At 51.6% G+C, this 22,241-nt stretch overlaps 1 protein-coding gene across 6 annotated transcripts in view; it reads left to right on the forward strand.

Moving 5' to 3' along the window:
- Positions 1 to 403: 403 nt before the first annotated feature.
- NDRG4 (NDRG family member 4) overlaps positions 404 to 22,241 on the forward strand; it is a 42,224-nt gene continuing 20,386 nt past the window's right edge. For 4 of the 6 annotated variants that reach the window (XM_060000293.1, XM_060000294.1, XM_060000297.1 and 1 more), the window contains exons 1-2: positions 1,322 to 1,441; positions 19,542 to 19,636. In XM_060000293.1, coding sequence (XP_059856276.1) covers positions 1,405 to 1,441; positions 19,542 to 19,636 — 132 coding nt within the window. In that variant the 5' untranslated portion in view covers positions 1,322 to 1,404. Of the gene's footprint in view, positions 457 to 720; positions 826 to 1,321; positions 1,442 to 19,541; positions 19,637 to 22,241 lie in introns of those variants that run through there. The other 2 variants (XM_060000296.1, XM_060000295.1) reach the window with 2 other exon arrangements.

Below are 22,241 nucleotides of genomic sequence, written 5' to 3' on the forward strand. Positions count from 1 at the left end.
TGAGCACAAAAGGGGTCCCCAGTTCCCTTTCCTGCTCGCTCAGATAATGGAGGGTGAATGGGGGAGAGCAGGGACCTCGCCACATTCGGGGGGAGGGGGCGGGGCAAGGGCCCAGAACACCTCTGGCTGGAGTCACTCCCGCATGAGTTCCCCAAGGAAACCCTAGGGCTCTGAAAACGGGGGACGACGACCCAAATCCCCCTCAGCGCCTGGCTCTTCCCAACCCCCCAGGGCTTTTCCCCAGCAGCTCCCAGCCGGCGACAGGGACGGGGGAGGGGGTGCTGTCTCCTCCAGGCTCCTGGGGAATCTAAACAAAGACTGGGGCAGAGACCGCTCCCTCCCGCGGGAGCCCGACGCCACGCGGCTACCAGGGGACTGGCGGCGCGGGCGGGGCCTCCCACCGCCCCCGGCGCACTCCGAGCAGCGGGGGACCCTTCCTCCGGGCGCCTGCAGGAGGTGAGGAGCAGGCCGATCGACCCGGGGTCTCCGCTAGGTTCGTGTGTCCGGGGGTCTAGCTCGCCAGCCCACTGGGCACTCCAGCCGCAGCGGGAGGCGGAAGCCGAGCGCGCAGAACCGCCTCCCGGGTCCAGACCCCGGGCCCGGCCCAGCACCCGGGCCGAGCGCCCACGCTCCCCACGCCCTCGTGGGCGCGCCCTCGTGGGCACGCCCCCCGCGGCGCACCACCCCCGGCCCGGCCCCCGCCCCCAGCAGCGGCGGCTCTGCAGAGGGGCCGGGCGCTGCCTGCACCTGCACCCGCGCGTTGGCTGCAGCAGCGCAGAGGCCCGGCTCCCCGCCTGCGCGTCTGTCTTGCTCGCCTCACCCTAGGTGAGTCGGCGGCGCCCCGAGACCCATCTCCCCCCATTCCCCGGCCACTGCGGCCGCGGCCGGCCCCCCGCCCCGGCGCAGCCCCCGCGAGCGGGCTGCCTTGTCGCCGGGCCACACTTCGCCTACGAGGGCGGCACCCCCCCCTCAGCCCACTCCGCCCCGTTCGGGCTCTTCCTCCTCGCCTTCCCGGCCAGAGGCGCGGACCCCCAGGGCCACGGCACCGCGGCCGCCCGCGCCTCCCTGATCGCGACCTCGGGGGCGGCCGGGCCTCTTTGTTCGGGCGGCGGCACAGGGGCCCACTCCCGCTGCCTCCCAGAGTGTCACCCGCACCCACCCCGCGCGCTCTCTCAGCCTCCCGGAGTTCACCCGGACCAGGTGGCGGCGGGCGCCTTTGAGGGGTGCGCGGCCGTGCAATTGGTGGATTTTTTTAAACCTGTTTGGAGGGGGGAGCGCGGCGTGGGGGGCGGCGAGAGCTCTCCCGGCTCCCGGCTGCTCTTCCTGCTTCACTTCTCGCTCTCCTGCTGTTTCCCTCCTCGCCTCCCGCGCTCTCCCCTGCTCGGCTGAGCGCGGGGCGCAGACATGAAGGTGCTGGGACACAAGATAGAGCTGCTGACAGGTACCGCCGGCCTCTCTCCGCCGCTGCCCCTCTGCGCGGCCCTCGCTGCCCGCTCCTTGCCGAGTTGGAGCGGGGCTTGGTGGCTGTGGCCGCGGGTTTGGGGTGGCTCGGGTTCGAGCAGGAGGAGGGGGTGCAGATACCAGCTAAGTCCTAGCTTGTGCGCTGCGGGTTCCTGTGCGGAGCCTGGCCCCGGGAGAGGACTTGGGGCGGTGCCCTGCTCGGCTTTGCTCTCTGAGGGGCCCGGCGTTTGGGTGGGTAGAGCGCTTGCCGCAGGGGCGCGCGTTTGAGGACTGGCCCCCTGGAGTCTCCGACTAGTCAAGCTCTAGGCAGGTCCCCAAAAAGGGAAAGAGAGCTTAGAGCCCCTGCCCTTCAACCAGTGTCACTCAGTCCCCCCAAGAAAGGAGCTTCCTGGGCTCCCAACAGGACCTCTGCCGTGGGCCTCTGAGTTCCTGCTCCCCGTGAGAATCTGAGCACCTCTCCCTGGGAGGAGAAGTTACTTGCTCGGAGTAGAGGCCAAGTGGCCAGGAAAGTGGGAAGCCAGATTGGGCCCTGGTGACTGGGAAACTTCAGCCTTGGGGCCCCTGTGAAGAAATGGCCAGACACCCCACTGGAAACCATATCCTGGGTGCTGTGGCTGGAGATAACAGAGGACACTGGGTCTGCCCAGAAGAGTAGGCGGAACAGGGGCCAGGGGTCTGAAGGGTGGAGACGCTCTCCCAGGCATGAAGGGCAAACAGTACAGGTGGCTTCTGTGGTCTCCCCAGGGGAGACGTGGGGAGAGACCTAGACAGGAGGATGGGGGCTAAGAAAGGGAAACAGTTGGGAAGTCCAGATCCCACCAGGTCCTGGGCTGTCGAAGTGCTCGATCAATGTGTACTGGATGGACATGTGGATTCCAGAAATCGTCCCCTGGCGCCTGGGAGGTTTGATCCCTGACTTGGAGGACCTTACCATCTAGTGCAAGGGAACAGCACAGGAGCCCTGTTACAAGAAAGGGAAGGGGGCAACAGTGTGAGGACACACTCAGGAAACAGGTTGGAGTCGGGGGGGGCAGGAGGAGAGCAGATAGATTTGAGCAAGTGGCAGCGTTTGAACTGGACCCTAAACGACAGAACTTCTATTAACCGAGTGGGAGGTGGCATTACAGGCTGAAGGATGGACGGACCAGCATACGCAGAGGCCCTGGGACGTGAGAGAGGCTTGAACTGGGAGTGATGTGACGTGAAGCAGAGGCCCGAGGGCCTGGAGTGTGTGGGATGGGGTGGGCTGGGAGTTGGGTGAAGTTTCGGGCTGTGAGTACGTGTTCAAGTAACAGTGGCCACTCCTTAGCTCATGCCAAGCTCAGAGGGAAGAGAAGGTGGGCGCTGTTCCTGGAGCGCTAGAAACACCGGCCAGGTGCTCAGAAGCGCGAGATCTGAGCCCAGTTAGGCGTGCGGCTGGCACCCCCCCCCCAATCCCTTGCCAGCTTGCCTTGTAGAGCTCACCTGCGGCAGGCCAGTCCTCCTGACTCCAAAGGGAACCACAGCAGCGGCTGAACTTGTTAATCCCCCCCCCCCCCCCCCCCCCCCGCCGCGAGGGAAAGTTTGCACCACCCCGTGGGTTTTTAGAGCCCTGCATGCAGGACAGAACTCCTAGATCCTTCCCCTTCTCCTCTTCCAGCCCCAGAAGGGCCTGGAGGAGGAGTGTTCGTGGGAGACATGCGTGAGGGCTGCAACGGGGGTCCAGGCTTTGGGGTCCCAATACAGTGTACCCTCGTCTTCTGGGTTCATGGGTCAGGGCCCCTCCTCCCTCATCAGACAGACGTGCCCGGTTCTCACAGGCTCTCTAGACCCCTGGCCAGTCTGGAACAGGACTCCGTCGGTCACTGTCATCAGTCTTGGACTCCCATTGCACCTCTCACCAGGCCCTGGGAGACAGGCATCCCTGCCAGCCGCGCCACAGTGGTTTTTCTAGCCTTCCCTCTTTCTCCAGCTGCCTCCCATCCTCTTCCTAGTCCCACTGATCTGGGTTCAAATCCCAGCCCCGGTTCTGGCCAGCCGTGTGATTTCAGATAAGCTGCTTAACCTCCCTGACTTCAGTTTTCTCATCTTAGAGATGGAAATGTTGACCCCTCCCTCTGAGAGCTGGCGTGAGGCTCACTGAGATAGTAGAGGTGGCACACCCGGATGGGGCCTGGCCCTGGTGGGCACCTCGTGGGCTTCATCTCCCCTCAGGTTCCTGGTCTTGGCTGTGCCTGTGATGGAGGGGTCCAGCTGTGCTGGCCGGTTGGCCACGAGGAAGTTTGGATCTGTCGCCACCCACTTTACCCGTGTCACGTGCATCTGTGAGATTTTGACCCGTCTCCTCTGTTGGATGATGGGCAGGTCACAAGGTGGTGGCCGGTCTATTGTGGTGGCATACAGCAAGTGCTCAGTAGTTGTTGACTGAGTCCAGGCTCAGCAGCGCCTCCAGGATGATTTCTTAGAGATCTCCAACTCCTTGCCCCACACCAGCATTAGGAAATTATTTCACTGAACCTTTTGTTAAACTCATGTTTATTTAGCTGTTTATCGTTTTCACATTCTCCCATTTTATCATCATGATCATTTACCAATGAGGTCAGTCTCTGCCTCACGTCCTGCGGCTGAGAAGAGGTGGAGCTGGGTTTCAAACCTGAGTCCTGAGCCCTGAGCCATCCCATGCATTTCTTTTTTATTTTTTTTTAATCTTTCGTGTTCGCCTTCCCGCCTGCCTGCCTTCCTTCTCCACACAGCATGTGGGATTTTAGTTCCCTGACCCACACCCTGTGCACTGGAAGCACGGAGTCTTAACCACTGGACCACCAGGAAAGTCCCCCCATGCGTTTCTAATTGCCTGGCTCCGGGCCAGTCTCATAGCTGCTCTGCATTTCACTTTCCTCATCTGTGAAATAGGTTCGTTGTGGTACCTCCCATACAGGTGTGAGACTGTGTGCGTGTAAAACGTTGAGAGCAACATCTGGCAGGCAGGCAGCAAATGGCAGGTGTAGGGCTGTTGTCCCCGAGCTGCCTTCTGGGTCCTGGAGTCTCCTCCCCTTCCCCCTGTGCTCCAGTCATCAGATTCCCTTCCTCAGGGAAGTTCCAGTTCCTCCTCTGGGTTCTCCACACAATCCAGGCCTCCCTGAGATGTGCCTCTGGGGGACCCTGCTTTGGCCTCAGGTTCCCGTCACCTGGGACAAGGTGAGGCACGACATCTGGGGTTGGGCCCTGCTGGCCGGACATCCACAGCTCTGACACCAGGTGGGCAAAGCCAGGTACCCCTCACTTGGCTTGGAAGGATGCCCATGAGTTGTCACACGCAGCCCGAACATGTCTTTTTGTTCCAGAGGGAAGAAGGGGCTGTTCCTTCACAGGCGAGCGATGCCTAGGCGGCCGGCACTTAGAATTCCAGACACCTTTACAGAGTTTTCCGGTGTAGGGAGGGCAGGGATTTGGGAATCAGAGGATGTGAATTTCAGGGTTTCCTCTCCACTTGTCAGCTCCCGAGCAAATTCTTAATTTCTCTCAGCCTCAGTCTCCTTATCAATAAATGGGAATAAAGGCCCTTCCTCGTTAGCGTGGTGAGAAGGAGCCCGGAACTCTGTCCTGCCCACACACAAGCTCCCTGTAGAGTCCCCAGAGGGCAGACTCTCGGTGCCTTTTTTTATTTCTTCGTGAGATGGGGAAAAGTGGGACATTCGTCTGTTTGCAGTAGAAAGGTGATGGTTTCTGTGCATTTATACTCCAATGGTCTGTCTCCAAGATGGTTCAGAGTCAGAGATCTAAAATGGCAGATTGAGGGCTCTGAAATAGTCCCTTGGGAGCCTCAGTATTAGACGTTGGAAACTTTAAAAAATATACTTGAGGTGTGATTAGAAAGCAAGCCTTTTGCCAGTTCAGTCTGGAATTTTGGTATCATTTTAATGCATGGAATGTGTATTTAAATAGTGTTTGATTGTTGGCAGGTGTGTTGACCCATATATTTATATGTGGGGGAAACGGAGGCATTGATTTACCCCAGGAGGCTGAAAATAGGACCCTGAATCCTCATGTCCAGTTCATCCATTTTAGTAAACATCACTGCTTCGCTGGGGTACTGCGAGAGATAGGTGTGAGGGGACACGTGGCCTGCAGGAAGAGGGGAGAAGGGAGCAGTTCATTAAGCGGGGCGTGGGGAGATGGGCAAGCTGTTCCGCTGGTGCAACTTCTATGAAGGGCAAGTTGGCAATGATGTATCAAAAGCTTAAAAATATGTATCATCTGTGACTCAGCAGTTGAATTTTTAGGAAAAAATAAAGATGTGTTCAGAGGTGTTTGTTCAAGGATGTTATCCCATAGTAGTTTATAGAAGAGAAGAAAAAAACGGGAAACAACCTAAATGCCCAACAGTAGGGGAGGTTAAATAAATAGGAATGCATTCAAACCAGGGAACCCCAGGCAGCTGTGAATTATGCTACCAAAAGTTATTTACCCACCTGAACAGATGTCTCCTTATATACATGTAATAACGTGAGGACAGCTCACAACATGGCATTTGTCATGTGCCGGGCACAGTCCTAAGCACTTTCTGTATGTTAACTCATCATCATAACAACCCTATGAGGTATGTGCCGTTATTTCCTCCTTTTAACAGATGAGGAAACTGAAGCACAGGTTAAGTAACTTGCTTAAGGTCACACAGATGGCAAGTAACTGGCTGAAATTTGCACCAGGTTATCTGGCTCCAGAGTCCAAAATACGTTTCAGTTTAAAAAAACAAAAACCTTTTTTTCAGTGTATAGATTATTAGCACTGAAAATGAAAGGAGATAAGCAAAAATGTTAACAGTGTTTTCCTCTGGTTACTAGGATTGTATGTGATTTTTTATTTCTTTTTGCTCTTTTGCTTCTCTGACTTTTCTCAGTGAATGTGTATTGCGTGAAATTCAAGTTCTATTTTTAAAAAGGAAAAATGAACAAATGTACAGGGGAGAGTGCTAAGTGCTAAGTGCTGGGGTTCGGGTGAAACCAGAATTCCTACAGGAATTCTGAAGGAGAGCTGAATTCCGGGGTTGTTGGGAGGGTGTGTTCTTGGAAAACTCGAGAGAGGAAGAGTCATTCACCATGGGTATTGAAGTTGGCTTTCCATGTTTATAGGGAAGAGGATACAGACAAAGTGAGTAACGCAGATGGGGCTGCAAGGTCGTGGGGTGTGCGTGTGCGTGTGTCCAGGCGTGCTAGGCTGAATTATGGCCCCCAAACATACTCAGATCCTAATTCCTAGAACCTGTGAACGTTACTTTATATGACAACAGAGACTTTGCAGTTGTCCTTAAGTTAAGGATCTGGAGATGGGGAGATTATCCAGGTGAGCCCTAAATGCAACCACATGTATTCCTGTAATGGGAGCCAGAGGGAGATGCAGCCGCAGACCACAGAAGAAGAAGGTAATGTGACGTCTGCAGCAAGGCGCTTCACTTGCTCCCACTGCTGGCCTTGTAGATGGAGGAAGGGGGCACAAGTCAAGGAATGCAAGGAACACAGCTCTAGAAGCTGGAAAAGGTGGGAGAACACATTCTCCCCCAGCACCTCCAGAGGGAGAGGGGTCCTGCCAATGCCTTGATTTCAGCTCAGGGCCACTGATTTGGGCTCCTGACCTCCGGAAGTGTAAGACAATAGACACGTCTTGTTTGAAGCCACCAAGGCTGTGGTGATTGGTTAGAGCAGCGCCAGGAAGCCAGTGCTGGGGTGCCTGCAGATCTGACCCGGTGCCTCAGCCACCGTAGAGGCTGGCCCTGTGGCCATGGGCTTGGGGTCTGGAAACCTGCTTCTGATCAGGCCCTGGCTGTTTGACCTTGGGCTGAGCCCACAGAGTAGTTCCGAGGATCAGCCGGGGAGATCATCATGACACTGTTTTGTAAGCACGAGAGCATCACCCACCCAAGCATCGGTAGGATGTGAGCTTCTGCTCGCCTGCCACAAACCTAGTCTCTGTGTCATAACAGAAAAGCTTTCATGGCACGCCCTTCCCCTTTCCTTAATCCTCAGGTACTGTAAACTCCAAACCACAGATGAAAGGTGTACTCCAACCAGAATGGCCATACGTCTTAAGCCCCGTCACCAATACCTTTGAGGACTGAGATGTTTTTTCAGTTCACGTGTTGGGGGCAGTGCACGGCAGGCACTGTGTGCCTGGAGATGCTCCAGTCCCGGGCAAGTGAGAATCCTGGCCTGTCCCACCCGAGCATACCCCTGTTCCTCGTCCATCAAGTGAGTGTTCTAAGCCCACTGCGCCCAAAGCCCTTGCCAGCTCCAGAGTTGTTTGCTTTGGAGACAGACATCATATGTGAACCCAGCATCCTGGGACAGGGCAGAGAGGGACAGTGGTCAGCGGTGGCCTGAAGGTCCCCTGCAATCTGAAGTGGTCATCCAGGAGGACCACAGGCCGCAGAATGTTCTGGGGCTCCTTTTTACCATTGCATCTTCGGATTCACCTGATGGAAGTGCCTGGGTTGGAAAAGGCCTGAACTGCCAGGGTGGACCGTGGTGTTGCCATTCAAGTGTGGTAGGGAAGCCCTGCCTCCAAGCCCATGAGCCCTCTGACCCCACGCCCAGGCCTGGCTACCCTGTGTGATTGCCAGACAGGTGGGTGCTGGGCTTCGCTTGGCCCCTCTGGACCATGCAGGTGAAAAGACCTTGCAAGTGACAGAAACTGAACTTAGCCTGACACAAAGAAGGGAGACTAGGGTGTCTGTGCAGCACAGTGGACCTATGGCCGCTGAAGGCCATCAGGCTCTGTTTCTCTCTCTCCCCCACTCCTATCAGTTCCATTCTTTGGGTTGGTTCGGCCCCAAGTCAGTCCCTTCCTCGTGGTGGCAAAATGGCTGCTGACTCACATACCATCCTCCTGATAACCCCAGCAAAGAGCTTCTCAAATATTCCAGCAAAGGCCTTGCCCTGATTGGAACCCACACCTCTCCCTGAACTGTCTCTGAAGCCAAATGTAGTGTGTCCACTTGGTTGCCGCACCCCGCTCCTACCTCTCCAGCTGTTCCTGCACACTCTCTACTGCTTTCTCCTCATCTCCTTTCTCTAGGGCTCATCCTGGGGCCGCTTCTCTGTCCTCACTCACTCCCTAACTGACCTCATCTAGTCTCATGCGTTCAGACATCGTCTGTGTGGTGACGTCTCCAGTCCCAGACTCTCCCCTGAAGTGCAGACTCTTATAACCACCTGCCATTTGCAGCCCCACCTGACTCAGGTCTAAGCCAGCCGCCTGGGCTTTCCCCCCACCTCTTTTTACCAAGGTCTTCCGGGCTCATAAATGGCAGCTCTCCCCCTCCAGTGGCCCAGGACAAAACCAAATCACCCTTGACTCTTCTCTCTCTCATACCCCACAGCTGATCCATCCGCAGCTCCCCCCTGGAGCTACCCTCAGAACATACCCAGAACCTGAGGACTTCTCACCACCTCCACAACGGCCGTCAGCATCTCTCTCCCGGATTAATACAGTGACTGGTCTCCCTGTTTCCACCCTCACCCCCTAGGTCTGTTCTACACATAGAACATGGAAGGAGATCCTGTCACATCATCCCACTGCTCCAAACCCTCCAAGGCATCTCACTCAGGAAAAGCCGGAGTTTTTCTAACAACCTTTTAGACGAAACGTGATCTGATGCCTCTGCTCTTCCCTCTTGGGCCGCATTCCTCCTTGTCTCCCCCAACTCACTCTGCTCCAACCACGCTGGCTTCCTCACATCCACCTGAACACGCCAGGCAAACCCCTGCCTCACAGCCTTGGCGCTTGCTATTCCCTCTGCCCTGAGCGCTCTTCCAGGCATCCACAAGGGCCCCTCCCTCACCTCCTCCACGTCCTTGCTCTGGTCACCTTCTCAGTGAGGCCTGCTCTTACACCGTTTCAGATCGCAGCCCCCAGCCCCATGCTCTTTCCCCTTCTGTGACATTGCTTCCTCGTGCACCTGGCATGTCTGACACTGTATTTACTTAGATTTGTTGATTGTTTGCCTACCCCCTCCCCTGAAAGTTCCACAAAGGTAGGACTTTTTGTCTGTAATGATCAATCTTTTATCTCTGGTGCCTAGAATAGTGCTTGACACATAGTAGCTGCTCAATCAACATCTGGTGAGTGAATGAATGAATGAAAGAAGGAAGGAAGGAAGGACTTAGGCCTGGGGCACTTGGCCGCCCCTGGCCACCCCTGGGGGTGTGGTCATCCCTGTACCGCATGGATTGAGGATGGGGCAAGGGTGCCATTTCCACAACCAGGTGCTGTTATGAGAAGAAATGGCCTGGGGTTGAGCAGGGCCCCCCTTCTGCAGACATCATATGTGAGGCAGGAAGACCCTGGGAGTTGCTTGGAGCGGGCGCTCCTCTGCCAGGTGGGTGTGCCGTTCTTCAGAACACGAGTGCGTGAGGCAATTCAGAGGGAAAGGGGGCTTTCCAGGAGAGAAATAGCCAGTGAGAAAGCTGCCCCTTTGGCCTCGCTCTCTCCTGCCGACCACGTTGCAGACCTCCGAGCTGGAGGAGGCTTGTTGCCTCGGCTTACCCCTTTGAACCTGGCGCAAAGATCCAGGACAAGCGTATCTTTGTTTCTGGAACATTTGCCAAATTAGGCAAAGATACAGGACTGAACTGAGGCACCTGTGTTAAAGAAACTTGATAATTTGTGGCCGAAAGTGCCAAACTGAGCTTTTTAACTTTTGGATGTGGGTCCTAGTTACTCGTGTTGATGCAGTTACCGTGTGCTGGAAGGGGCTGGCGCACTCCCTGAAGCGAGGATGCTGTTCAATGCAGAGAGGAGGCTGTGGGCTCTGGATCAGCCCTAGAATTTCCCTGTGTCCCCTTGGGCAAGCCCCGTCCTGTTCCTTTTCTTTGAGTTCCTTTAGCATGTTATAGGCTGGGTCTCCAAGAAAATTGTCCCGAGTTTAGATTAGCTTCAATGACATGTGACAGAAAACCCACGATAATAATAGATTCAACAACAAAACAGAAACAGACTCACAGACATAGAAAACAAACTTATGGTTACCAAAGGGGGAAGTGGGGGGAGGGATAAAATAGGAGTTTGGGATACACAAAGTATAGGTATGTGCTACTATATATAAAATAGATAAACAAGGACCTACTGTATAGCACAGGGTATTCTACTCAATACTCTGTAATGACCTATATGGGAAAAGAATCTGAAATATATATATATATATATATATATATATATATATATATATATATATATAAAAAACTGAATCACTTTGCTCAACACCTAAAACTAACACAACATTATAAATCAACTATACCTCAATTAAAAAACAGATTAAACAAGATAAAAGTGTGTTTCCCTCTTTCATAAGCAGAGTCTAGAGATAGGCCATCCAGAATTATGACTTCATGATTCTCAGGAACCTAGACTTCTATATTGCCACTCTGCCACCTTTAGTATCCAGCCTCAGGGTCCAAAATGGCTGTCAAGCTCCCACCATCACATCTATATTCCAGCCAGCAGGAGGAAGGAAAGGTTGAAGAATGACATGTCTCCTCCCTTTAAGAGCACTACCCCAAAGTCACATGCTTCCACTTACATCTAACTGGCTGATTGCTGTCACATGGTCATAAATAGGCTTTATTCCCATTGTCTACCTGCTTGTCTAAAATTTGGGAATCTATTAAGAAGAAGAAGAGAACAGGTATTGGGGGACAATTAACAGTCTCTGCCCCAGTAGGACTTTTTACTGGCTCCGTACAGAAGCTGCTCACATGGAGTGTGTTGTTGGGATTCCAGTTCTGTCTGCCCTTGCCCTTGGTCTGGGGATTGGAGGCTTATTATGTCTGCATTTATAGCAATATTTTTTTTCTCAACCACTGTGCCACCAGGGAAGCCCCTATGTCTGCATTTAATACCTGGAACCACATGTGTACAGAAACAGAGTTCACACATTGCTGCTGTACCTCAACAGAAGAAAGTTTTATAAAAGAGCTATGTTGGGCTTCCCTGGTGGCGCAGTGGTTGAGAGTCTACCTGCTGATGCAGGGGACACGGGTTCGTGCCCCGGTCTGGGAAGATCCCACATGCCGCGGAGCGGCTGGGCCCGTGGGCCATGGCCGCTGAACCTGCGCGTCCGGAGCCTGTGCTCCGCAACGGGAGGGGCCACAAGAGTGAGAGGCCCGCGTACGGCAAAAAAAAAAAAAAAAAAAAAAAGAGCTATGTTATGGCAACTCGAAGATGCACCTTTTTTTCATAACATCTCTAAAATACAGTCTCTGTTGGTAAGTTGGGCACCAGGACTACTGTCCTTGCCATCACATGTACACCAAAATTTGCTGCTTGGAGAGAAATCCTGGAATCAGTAGTAGAGCACTCTTGGGAAATGCTGCACCACAGATGATCTTAATGTCAGAGGAGCTGGGACTTCATGGAAAAGCATAGCCAGCAACAACTTCAAGATGGAGTGATTCAGAGGCACTGGACCCTGAATGTGAAGAAGTTTTAGGAAGACCCGACACAGTTTATTTCACTTGTATTTTCCTTTTTAAGAATTTACAAGTGTTGTAAGCAACTATACTTCAATTAAAAAAAGAAAAGAATTTACAAGAGTGCTAGATGCTTTTAAAAATTTGGGTCTAGGACTTCCCTGATGGTCCAGTGGCTAAGACTCCGCACTCCCGATGCAGGGGGCCCAGGTTCGATCCCTGGTCAGCAAACTAGATCCCACATGCCGCAACTAAAGACCCCACATGCTGCAACTAAAGACCCCGCATGCCGCAGCTAAAAGATGCCACATGCTGCAACTAAAAGATCCTGCACAGAGAGACGAGGATCCCGCGTGCCGCAACTAAGACCCAGCACAGCTAAATAAATAAATAAATATTTTTTAAAATTTTGGGCCTAAGTCTAAAAGAATAAAATATTAAAAAAATAAAGTATGTCCCCAAAGTTCTGAATAGTAAGAACTCATTATGTGAGTAGCAGTTCTGAAATTACTTTGTGTGTATACTAGGAGTGAACAAATAAAAATATTGGGGATAATGAGAACCAGGTTTCTCATTGTGGAAGAAAAACAATTACAAATAAAGAAAGGGGGGAAGTTAGAATAAACTTAGAGGTGTTGAATTGGAATTAGAGGTATCAGTATAAATTCCAGACTTTTAATAGATATACAGATACATAGATATAGAATGTGTGTGTGTGTGTGTGTGTGAGTGATTGAGGCAGAAAAAATGCAAGGTGAGTTTGGAACATCATATAGGGCTAGAAAATTAGAAACAACTCAAAAAAATGATGGGCGCGTGGTGAAAGGACCCAAGAGCCAGCTTGAAGGAACTCCCAATGGCCAAATCTGGGACAATCAGAGCAATAAAGTAATAATAGAGATTGATTATAACCCATAGAATAAAATAAGTAATTGAATAAATAAGTAGATGGAGAAGAAAAGACAGCTCTTTTTCTTCGAGGAGAATTCCAGTTAATGTAGAAGAGATGATGGAAATAGAAAATTATCGTTAAGCAAATACCACAGTAATAACTGTAGGCAAGCATCATCCATGGTTGCTAAAATTAGTGCACGAAAGTATGATGAGAAACAGGATGTCTGCATAGTCTCAGAGTATCTTCCCACAAGATTAATTACAAAGGGAAAAATAGTAACTTTACACTGGAGAAGCGTGGCAGACACCACCTGAATCGGGTGATCAAGCTTAACATCCCCAATAATAAAACAGATTGACATCTTGTAACCCATAAAATGGTACAATGACAAGGGCACATCTCTTCTGCTGTATTCTTACTAAAAATGCATCACCTTGGTCTAATCATCAGAAAACAACAGACAAACCCAAACTGAGGGACATTCTACAGATTTAACTAATCAGTATTTTTCAAGTGTCAACATCATAAAAGACAGACTGAGGCACTGTCCCTGATTGGAAGAGACTGCATGACAACTCTGTGCAATGTGGCATCCTGGACTGGGAGACTATTGGGAAAACTGGTGAAATTCATCTCAGGTCTGCAGATTACTTCACCATATTGTATCAGTATTTTCTTTCCTGGTTTCTCTTAATTGTATTAAGGTTCTGTAGCATGGTGACATTAGGGGAAGCTGAGTGAAAGGTATATGGGAAGTTTCTGTGCTTTGTTTTTTCTTTGATTTTTCTAAATTTGTAATTATTTCAAAATAAAAAGTTAAAAGGTAGGAGACAGTATTATGCCTTAATTTAATTGGCAGTGTTTTTTCTCTTCTTTTGGTACATAAAATGTTAGTGTCAGCTATAATCGATGGTATCTTAGATTTGATAATATCTGCTGTGTAGAATAAAGTCTCCTTTTAGACCCTTCCAAACCCATATCCTTCTCCAGAGGTGAGCATTACTGTTACCCTGATTCATTTGAGGATTTAATTTGCAAATATATGTACCTGTTTGATGCATGTATTTTTTACATAAATGGGGCTTATTTATTTATACTTATTATTCTGTGGCATTCCTTTTTCTCTTAACTGCATATTTTAGAATGCTTTCCCTATCTGTTTGAGTGGAGCTGCCTTAATTTGTAAATAGCTGCATGGTGCTCTGGGGTGTAGATGGGCCATGGTTTATTTAACCATCCTCCTGACATTTGTTTGGGTTGTTTTCAGCTTTTTCCTATTCCAAAGAGTGCTGCAGTGAGCATCCCTGTGCACAGCCTCTTAGTGTTTTTCTTTAGGATAAATATCTAGAGATATCATTGCAAAGTTGATAGATGTTTGCATTTTTACAAACTACCAACCCGCCCTCCAGATGAAGGTGAACCCACTGCAGTTGAGCCAACAGTGTATGAGAGTACGTGCTGTTTCCCCACAAGCTCACCAACGCTGAATGTTACCAGTCGTTTAATACTTTGCAGTCTGGGTGAAGAAGCATTCCTTCACTCCATCTCATTCAACAAAAACATATCAAGTGTCAGAAAATATTAACAATCGTTTTCGTCATTATTGTTGTTGTTGTAGGGATGTGATAGGGAAAGGTATTTCAGGCAGAAGGAACGGCATGAACAAAGGCACGTGCTTCCTGTGGGTAGAATGGACCTACTGTGCTGTCCCAACCCTCTGAGGTAAGGGTCGGGACAGAGAGAATGATATGAGGGGCCAGCTACCCGGAGGCTCGAAACCCTCTACATAGCACAGTTGGAAGTTGAGTTTCTGATTTCTGGGGTCCCTGAGTTCTGGGGCTTCTTTTCAAACCACAGGGCTGGCGTGGTGTGGGTGGAAGGACCTCAGGTGCTCAGGCTTGAACGTCAGTCGTCTGCCTGCCCTTAGCGACATCGTTCTTAATCTGTGGCGCAGACCCCTCCCCCAGGGCAGAGCTGGCCAAGCCAGGTTGGCTCTGCTCCCTGTTCCATTTGCTTGTGGCTTTTCTTGTAATAACGGGACCTTATAATCAGGACTTTCAGGAGTGCACCATCCACAGGGCATCTTGGACCAAGACCTTGACCATGACCTGCCAAGAGGCCCCCCTCACTCCTGTGGTTAAAAAAAAAAAAGCCATTCCACAGCCCTTCCGCTTTTACAGTTTGATTTCTCCCTGTCCCACAAGGTCTGGTTCGCCTGCATGTGCTAACTTTACCCTGTTGATGTCTGGCCTTCCTTCACCTTCAGCTCTTGCATTTCTTGGTGGGACAGGTCTGGGTGTTTTGGGGTGGGGAGCGATGCTTGGCTGGGCAGCACTGTCCTCACACAACCTTCCACGCCTCTGGCTCCCGGGTACTAAATGCTCTAGGAGCCCCCAGTGGCTGAGACAACCCAAAATCCCCACGTGTGTTTCCAGACGCCCCCTACTACTGCTGAGCCGCGCTCCCACTCAGCAGTTGCTTTATTCCATAGCTTGTGTAACTGCCACTGATCGATTGAATTGAAGCACTTACTGACAAGGCTCAGGAACGATCATAGTAATTGTTTATAGTTTTAACCCTAATAAGTGTGAGGGTTCACGTGGCCCAGGATAGAATCACGTTTAAAGAAGCACGAATCAGCAACCAAAAGTAATTGAAAAGCAATGCAGTTCCCCATAAAGAATCCACCCACGTTCACGCTGCTCGGGAGCTCCTTTCTGTCCCCCAGCCAAAGAGCCCGGGCTTTCTCTCCCTCATCCCTTTCCCGTCCATTTATTGAAATATCAGTGGAGCCTCCCTGCCAGCAGGTATGAACCCTTCCTTAAATAGGAGACAAGAGAAAAAGAAACTGCAGAGTTGTCTTAAGGAGGCAAAGGAAGGTTAGGAGGACCCCAGTCACTTATGTTATTTTTGTCCCATCCAAATGGGTCCAGAAATCTTCCATTTAAAAAGCATGTTTCTATCTGTTGTCTCTGTTGTACCTCAAAGCTCTCTGAGGTGGGCAGAGGAAGGCTACTGCTCCCATTTTGCAGGTAAGCAATCCTCTTAGTGATCTGCCCAAAATAAAGCTAGGCAGTGAGTGATACAGAAGAGATTCCAGGGACGCTAGGCCGGACCACCGAGAAGCTGAGGGCTGGAATTCACCCCAGGCCCATTTGGTTCTAACACTCTGTGTTGCCTTTAGAGAATCTGGGATCAAGAGGGGAAAAAAGGCAAAGTGAAAAGGTCCCTTGCTGTTGCTTCACAGACCCCTGGGATCTCGCACCCCATTTGCCTTTTGCTCCCTGATTCCTGACACACCTGACTCAGGCTTCCTTGTGGGCGGTTGATAGGAATCTCACGCTCTCTTTTATTTATTATTTTTGATTTTTCTGAACTTTATTTTATAGCAATTGTCATGATTAGAGAAGTAAATAACACATTTAAAAACCTTCTCAGGGGGCTTCCCTGGTGGCGCAGTGGTTGAGAGTCCACCTGCCGATGTAGGGGACACAGTGTTGTGCCCTGGTCCAGGAAGATCCCACATGCCGCGGAGCGGCTGGGCCCGTGAGCCATGGCCGCTGAGCCTGTGCGTCCGGAGCCTGCGCTCCGCAACGGGAGAGGCCACAACAGTGAGAGGCCTGTGTACCGCAAAAAAAACCAAACAAAACAAAAAACACCTTCTCAGGGCCAAGGGATGCCAGAATATTTACAAACACATTCACGCTCTTTTTCTGAAAAATTTTTTCCGGCTTTATTGAGATACAGTTGACATATAACATTGTATAAGTTTCAGGCATACAATATACTGATCTGATGGGAATCTCATTTTCTTGTAACATCATCTAGCAGCTTTTTTTAAAATCATAACTTTCTTAGGAAGAAACTCGTCTGCCACCACCCTGTGGGAATGTCCCCTCCGGCCTCTGTTCCCGAGCCCCACATCACCTGCTGGGCCCTGGGCTGTCCCTGTTTTCCACAGGCTGACACATCCCCAGTTCTCTGGATTATGAGGTTTCTCTCTGCAGCCCCCTTCCCCGCCACCCCCTCATCACAGCCCATCTGTCCCTGCGCTGCCCACTCTCAGCCCTTTTAATAGAACCGTCCTTGGGGAGGATGGTCTCCACTGTGGTTTCATAACAGGCCTGGGAGAGGGCGGGGACACCCCAGTGCTGCCAAAGCTTTTAGTTGAATTCAGCATTCAGGGGGGTTGGCGGCTAAAAAGGCCCTAATGGGAGAAGAGTTTTCCAGGGTGGCCCTTCTTGCAGCTCCCCACCCGGATGGATGGATGAGTGAGTGTGCACATGTCAGAAAGGGTGGAAGAGAAAATGGGGGAGAGGGGAGAGGACGCCTTTCTAAAAATACAGCCCGTCTGCGTTGTGTTAGCTGGTTTCCCCAGAAGCCGCTGGGAACTGAGAGCTCCAGCATGGCACTAAGGTGCAGGGACCTGGGTATCTGGGTGGGCAGGGGCCTCCCTGCCTGGCCTTTTCATGCTGGGGACAAGGCTTTCCCAGGGGGGCTGCACAGCTCTGGATTAATCTTCCAGGAGGCCTGAGTGGCTAGCGGCTCCCAGCCCAGCCCCAGCACATCTCAACCCAGACTAGACTCAGGAGGGGAGCCCCCCGTGCGATTACAAGGCGCCGTCTATGTTAGCATTCTGGAGGACTGGTGCTCCCTGCTTCTGACAGGATGGAAGGAAGCCCAGGCAGGGTCTGGAGCTACGACCTGGTCTCAGGACCTCCCTGCCACAGCAATGGGTTCCATCCAAGGCCATGTGCCCTTGGGTCCCAGGAAGCCACTGCGCTGACTCCCCAGTCACTAGGGCTTCCACGGGGAGAAGCCAAAGGAGCAGGGGTGGGCGGGGCGGGGGGGCATCTTCTGACCAACCAGCTAGTGGGACTGTCAGCCTTTCAGGGCAGAAGGGAAAGTCTGAGGGCTTCACTCTTGAGAAAGACTAAAAATAGAATTGGGAAGGAAGGGAAGAGGGGTGGGAGGGAGGATGGGAGGAAGGATAGGAAGTCATCCTTCCATCCTTCCAGGTCAGGCCGCACTTCCCATCAGGGTGAAATCTAATAGTGCAGGAAAGTGTACCTTGGGAGATGTGAAGTGCTTTGCAAGAATAAAGAGTTGTTAGTGATCTACAAACGGTCTTTCCTAAATATTGTTTTTTCCTGATTTCAGACTGTAGACCCTAATTTTCAGTCCTTCACCCAGGGATAATGCCTGTTAACTTTGTGAAAAGCCTCCCAGGCTTTTTTATGGAACTATTCATATTTCTCATAATTTGGATAATACTGTATGTTTTATAACTGCTTTTTTAAAAAATCTATTACAACACAGGCATTTTACCATGTTATTAAATAATCTTTTACAAGTTATTTACCCATAGTTTGTCTAGTGCCCTACTTACGGACATTTCGCTTTTTTAGCTTGTTTTGGATTTTTTTTTTTTGGATTATAAATGGCACTGTGGTGAACATTCTTACAGATAAATCATTAGGTGCCGTCTCTGGTTTCCTTAGGAAATTTCTCCCAGGGAGAAGATTGCTGAGTCCAAGAGTAAGAACCTTTTAAATGATCTTAATTCATTCTGTAAAACTGCCCTCCAGAAAGACGTACCGATTTATACGCTCACAAGCAGCATGCGAAAAGTGCCAGTTGGGGTGCATCTTTGCCAGCACTGCAAATGTTGCCAATTCCATTGGCAAAAAAAAAAAAGAAAGGATATCTTTGACTTCTGGTGAGCTTGAACATTGTCCCGTGTATTTACTGGCCAGTTGTAATTCTTCTGTGAATTTCCAGCTCATCTCCTTGCCTAGTGTTTCTCTTGGTGCACTATGATTTGTGCCATCCTGAAATCCAAGTGAGGAATGGCAGTGCCAGGCTAGACAGACAGATTGTGGGGTCCTGGCACCCTCTGTCTGCCTTCCCCCACCACTGGATCCTCCAAGCACACACGTGCACATATGACCCCTTCCTCTCCTGAGGTTCAGAGGCCCGGGGTCTCCCACGAACACGCAGCCATTAGGGTCTGGGCCCCTCTGCCTGGAGGCTGTGGGTTGAGTGGTCACTGTGTCATCCCTCCCTGCTGGTGGTACATCATGACCAGCACCTTCAATGTCACTCTGCCTGCCACACTGCCAGGCCCGCCCTTCTGCCCTCTCAGAGCCATCCTCACCCAGGCCTGTCCTTCTAGGCACTCAGGACAGCCCTCAGCTCTCTTCCTCTGTGTCCTCCCGGAGCCCACTGTCCACTTCTGACCACAGGGCGCTTCCGACCCTGTGTTTGGCTTCCCCACACTTGTCCCTCTGTTTCTTAATAAATGCAGTTTACTTGAACTTATTCAAGGGTCATCCTGTATTGTGTCGCCTTGCTTTTCTTTTCCTTTTTCTTTCTTCCTTCCCTCCATCCTTCCTCCCTCCCTCCCTTCCTTTCTTCCTCCCCCCGCCCTTGCTTCTTTCTTCCTTTTCTTTTGGGGGAGGCAGGGAACATGTTTTAACTTTTAAGACCAAATAATACAATGACCTTCCCTGAGCCAAGCAGGCGAGTCTTGCAGACGGAGCCTTGCTGCCCGGGTGAAGCGCCGCGCTGGGCCTGCGCTTGGGAACCGGGGGTCCGGGGATGGAGGGATCGGTGTGGTCCCCGGTGCCCCTGCCCCAGCCCGGGCTTGCGCTGTCCCCTCCGCCCGCCGAGAGAGTCCGAGCAGGGCCCAGGCGTGCCTGTCGCAGCAGGGCCCAACCCTCGTCCTCGCCTTCCCTCGCTAGGGCTCCTGCTCCACGACGGGACCATGGCCGGCCTGCAGGAGCTGCGATTCCCCGAGGAGAAGCCACTGCTCCGGGGCCAGGACGCCACTGAGCTGGTGAGTCGCCCCTTCGCGGTCCTGAGGGCGGAGGGCGCCACCTCGTGACCGAGAAGGAAACCGCGCGCCTTCCCTTTAGTCTATTTTCTTTTAATTTATTTTTTTTAACATCTTTATTGGAGTATAATTGTTTTACAATGGTGTGTTAGTTTCTGCTTTATAACAAAGTGAATCAGTTATACATATACATATGTTCCCATATCTCTTCCCTCTCGCGTCTCCCTCCCTCACACCCTCCCTATCCCAACCCTCTAGGTGGTCACAAAGCACGGAGCTGATCTCCCTGTGCTATGCGGCTGCTTCCCACTAGCTCTCTGTTTTATGTTTGGTAGTGTATATATGTCCATGCCACTCTCTCACTTTGTCCCAGCTTACCCTTCCCCCTCCCTGTGTCCTCAAGTCCATTCTCTAGTAGGTCTGTGTCTTTATTCCCGTCTTACCCCTAGGTTCTTCATGATCTTTTTTTTTTTTCTTAGACTCCATATATATGTGTTAGCATACGGTGTTTTTCTCTTTCTGACTTACTTGACTCTGTGTGACAGACTCTAGGTCCATCCACCTCACGACAAGTAGTCTTGCTGATGGCTAGGAGATGGCCCTCCATCCCGTGAGCCACCCTGAGAAGCCTTGTCCCCGCCTTGGGAGAGTTCCCGGTGGGCTGAACGCCCACGCAGCTAAAACCCAGCCAACCTCGCTGTGGCTTTGGCTGTCTTTGAGGCTGGGAGGCTCTGTAGAAGAGTTATTCCCATTTTAGTGATGAGAAAACCGAGGCACAGAAAGGTTAACTCACTTGGCCAGGGTCACACAGCTCTCGGGGAATGAGGCCCGTATTCAACCCCTGGTTGTGGGCGGCTGTTGAGCCCCAAGAGGGTCCCCGCTGGGCAGTGCTGCCTCCAGTAGGGTCACGATGCTTCCCCAACTACCTGGGCCTTTCATGTCTGCAGCCTCTCTTTTTTCCTCATAAGCCCCTGAGGTATGAGGGAAAGTATTACCAGCAGTGTTTCCAGGAGCAGTGGCATCAAGGCATCTGAGGTTGTTATTTTATCCCAAAGGGCCCTCGTCTGAACACCAGGCGTTAGATTTCAGAATTAGCTCTACCCACGTTTTCTTTTTTTTTAATAGCATTTTTAAAAAATGTTCTTAATTTTATTTATTTGGCTCCGTTGGGTTTTCGTTAATGTGAGCAGGCTTTCTCTAGTTGCGGTGAGCAGGGGCTGCTCTTCATTGCGGTGCTCGGGCTTCTCATTGCGGTGGCCTCTCTTGTGGCGGAGCACGGGCTCTAGGCGCGAGAGCTTCAGTAGTTGTGGCTCGCGGGCTCTAGAGCGCAGGCTCAGTAGTTGCGGCGCACAGGCTTGGTTGCTCCGCAGCATGTGGGATCTTCCCGGACCAGGGCTCGAACCTGTGTCCCCTGCGTTGGCAGGCGGATTCTTACGTTTTCTTGTGGTAACACCCAGCACAGCTTCCCTTTCCCTCCTGCAGGGAAAAGCTATGGGTCCATTGCTCATAGAATTCTGGGGCATCACGGCTGTAGGTCCCTGCTGGTTATGCCGCCCAGCCCCCCTCGCTTTACAGGTGGGGAAGCCAGGAGCCCAGTCCCTGGATCCTCGGCACACCCTTCTTTGCTCTGCCCCAGCCTCCCAGATTCTCCCTCCAGAAGGAGATAAGCCCAAGAGCTGCTGAGTTCCACATGTTGGGACAGAGTGGCTGTCCAGGTGCCAGGGGCCCAACCACATGAGGCCAGCAGTCTTGTCCCCAAGAAGGGTACAGTCTTCATTTTTTTTTTTTGCCCCGCCACTTGCGGGATCGTAGTTTCGCCCACCCCCCCCGCCGCCCCCGACCAGGGATTGAACCTGGGCCCTCAGCAGTGTGAGCGCGGGGTCCTAACCACTGGACCACCAGGGAATTCCTAGGGTGCAGTTTTACTTTTAAAACAGAACCTCAAGTTAACTTATGAGACCTGATTACCTGAGGGCAACCCCCAGGAATGGTCGGGGAACAGCTGTTGAGCTGGTCACTTGGTAGACTTTTGATTCTAATTCTACTTCCTCCCTGTTCCAAGCCCCCATCATCTCTTGCCCAGGTGCTCCCCGCTGGTACGGGTGTGCATCTGTGGGCGGCACAGAAAGCTGAGGGCACCTTGGCCTCGCATGTTCTCTTCCACTCTTCGCCTTGGCACGGCAGCCCCACCCGCCTTCCTTCTGCTTCAAGGAGCCTCCCCACTGGTCTCCTTGCTCTGTACAACCTTGTAAACTACATCGTGTCATTCCTGGCTTTCTGATGTGTTCCGTTCACTTGTTCCAGCCCTTCCTGAGTCCTGCCCTCGGCTTGGTAAGGCACCCTTGTATCCTAATTATAGATTTCCCTTTTTTGCTTAGACTGACCAGATTTGATTTCTATTACTGGCCACCGTCCCTCCTGAGGCCTGTTTTTAACTATTGTTCTTGGCTTTGGTAAGGTACCCCCGTAATTTTATCCTTTTTGCGTAAACTAAAAATTCCACACATCATGTCACTTTTCTGCTTCCAGCTGGCCAGTGGCTGCCGTCGCACTCGGAGTTGCAGCCACAGTCCTTCCCGGGGCCCAGGGTGTGCTCTGCACCCCCTCC

This window comes from Delphinus delphis, chromosome 20 (assembly GCF_949987515.2).
Source record: "Delphinus delphis chromosome 20, mDelDel1.2, whole genome shotgun sequence".
Classification (NCBI taxonomy): Eukaryota; Metazoa; Chordata; class Mammalia; order Artiodactyla; family Delphinidae; genus Delphinus; species Delphinus delphis.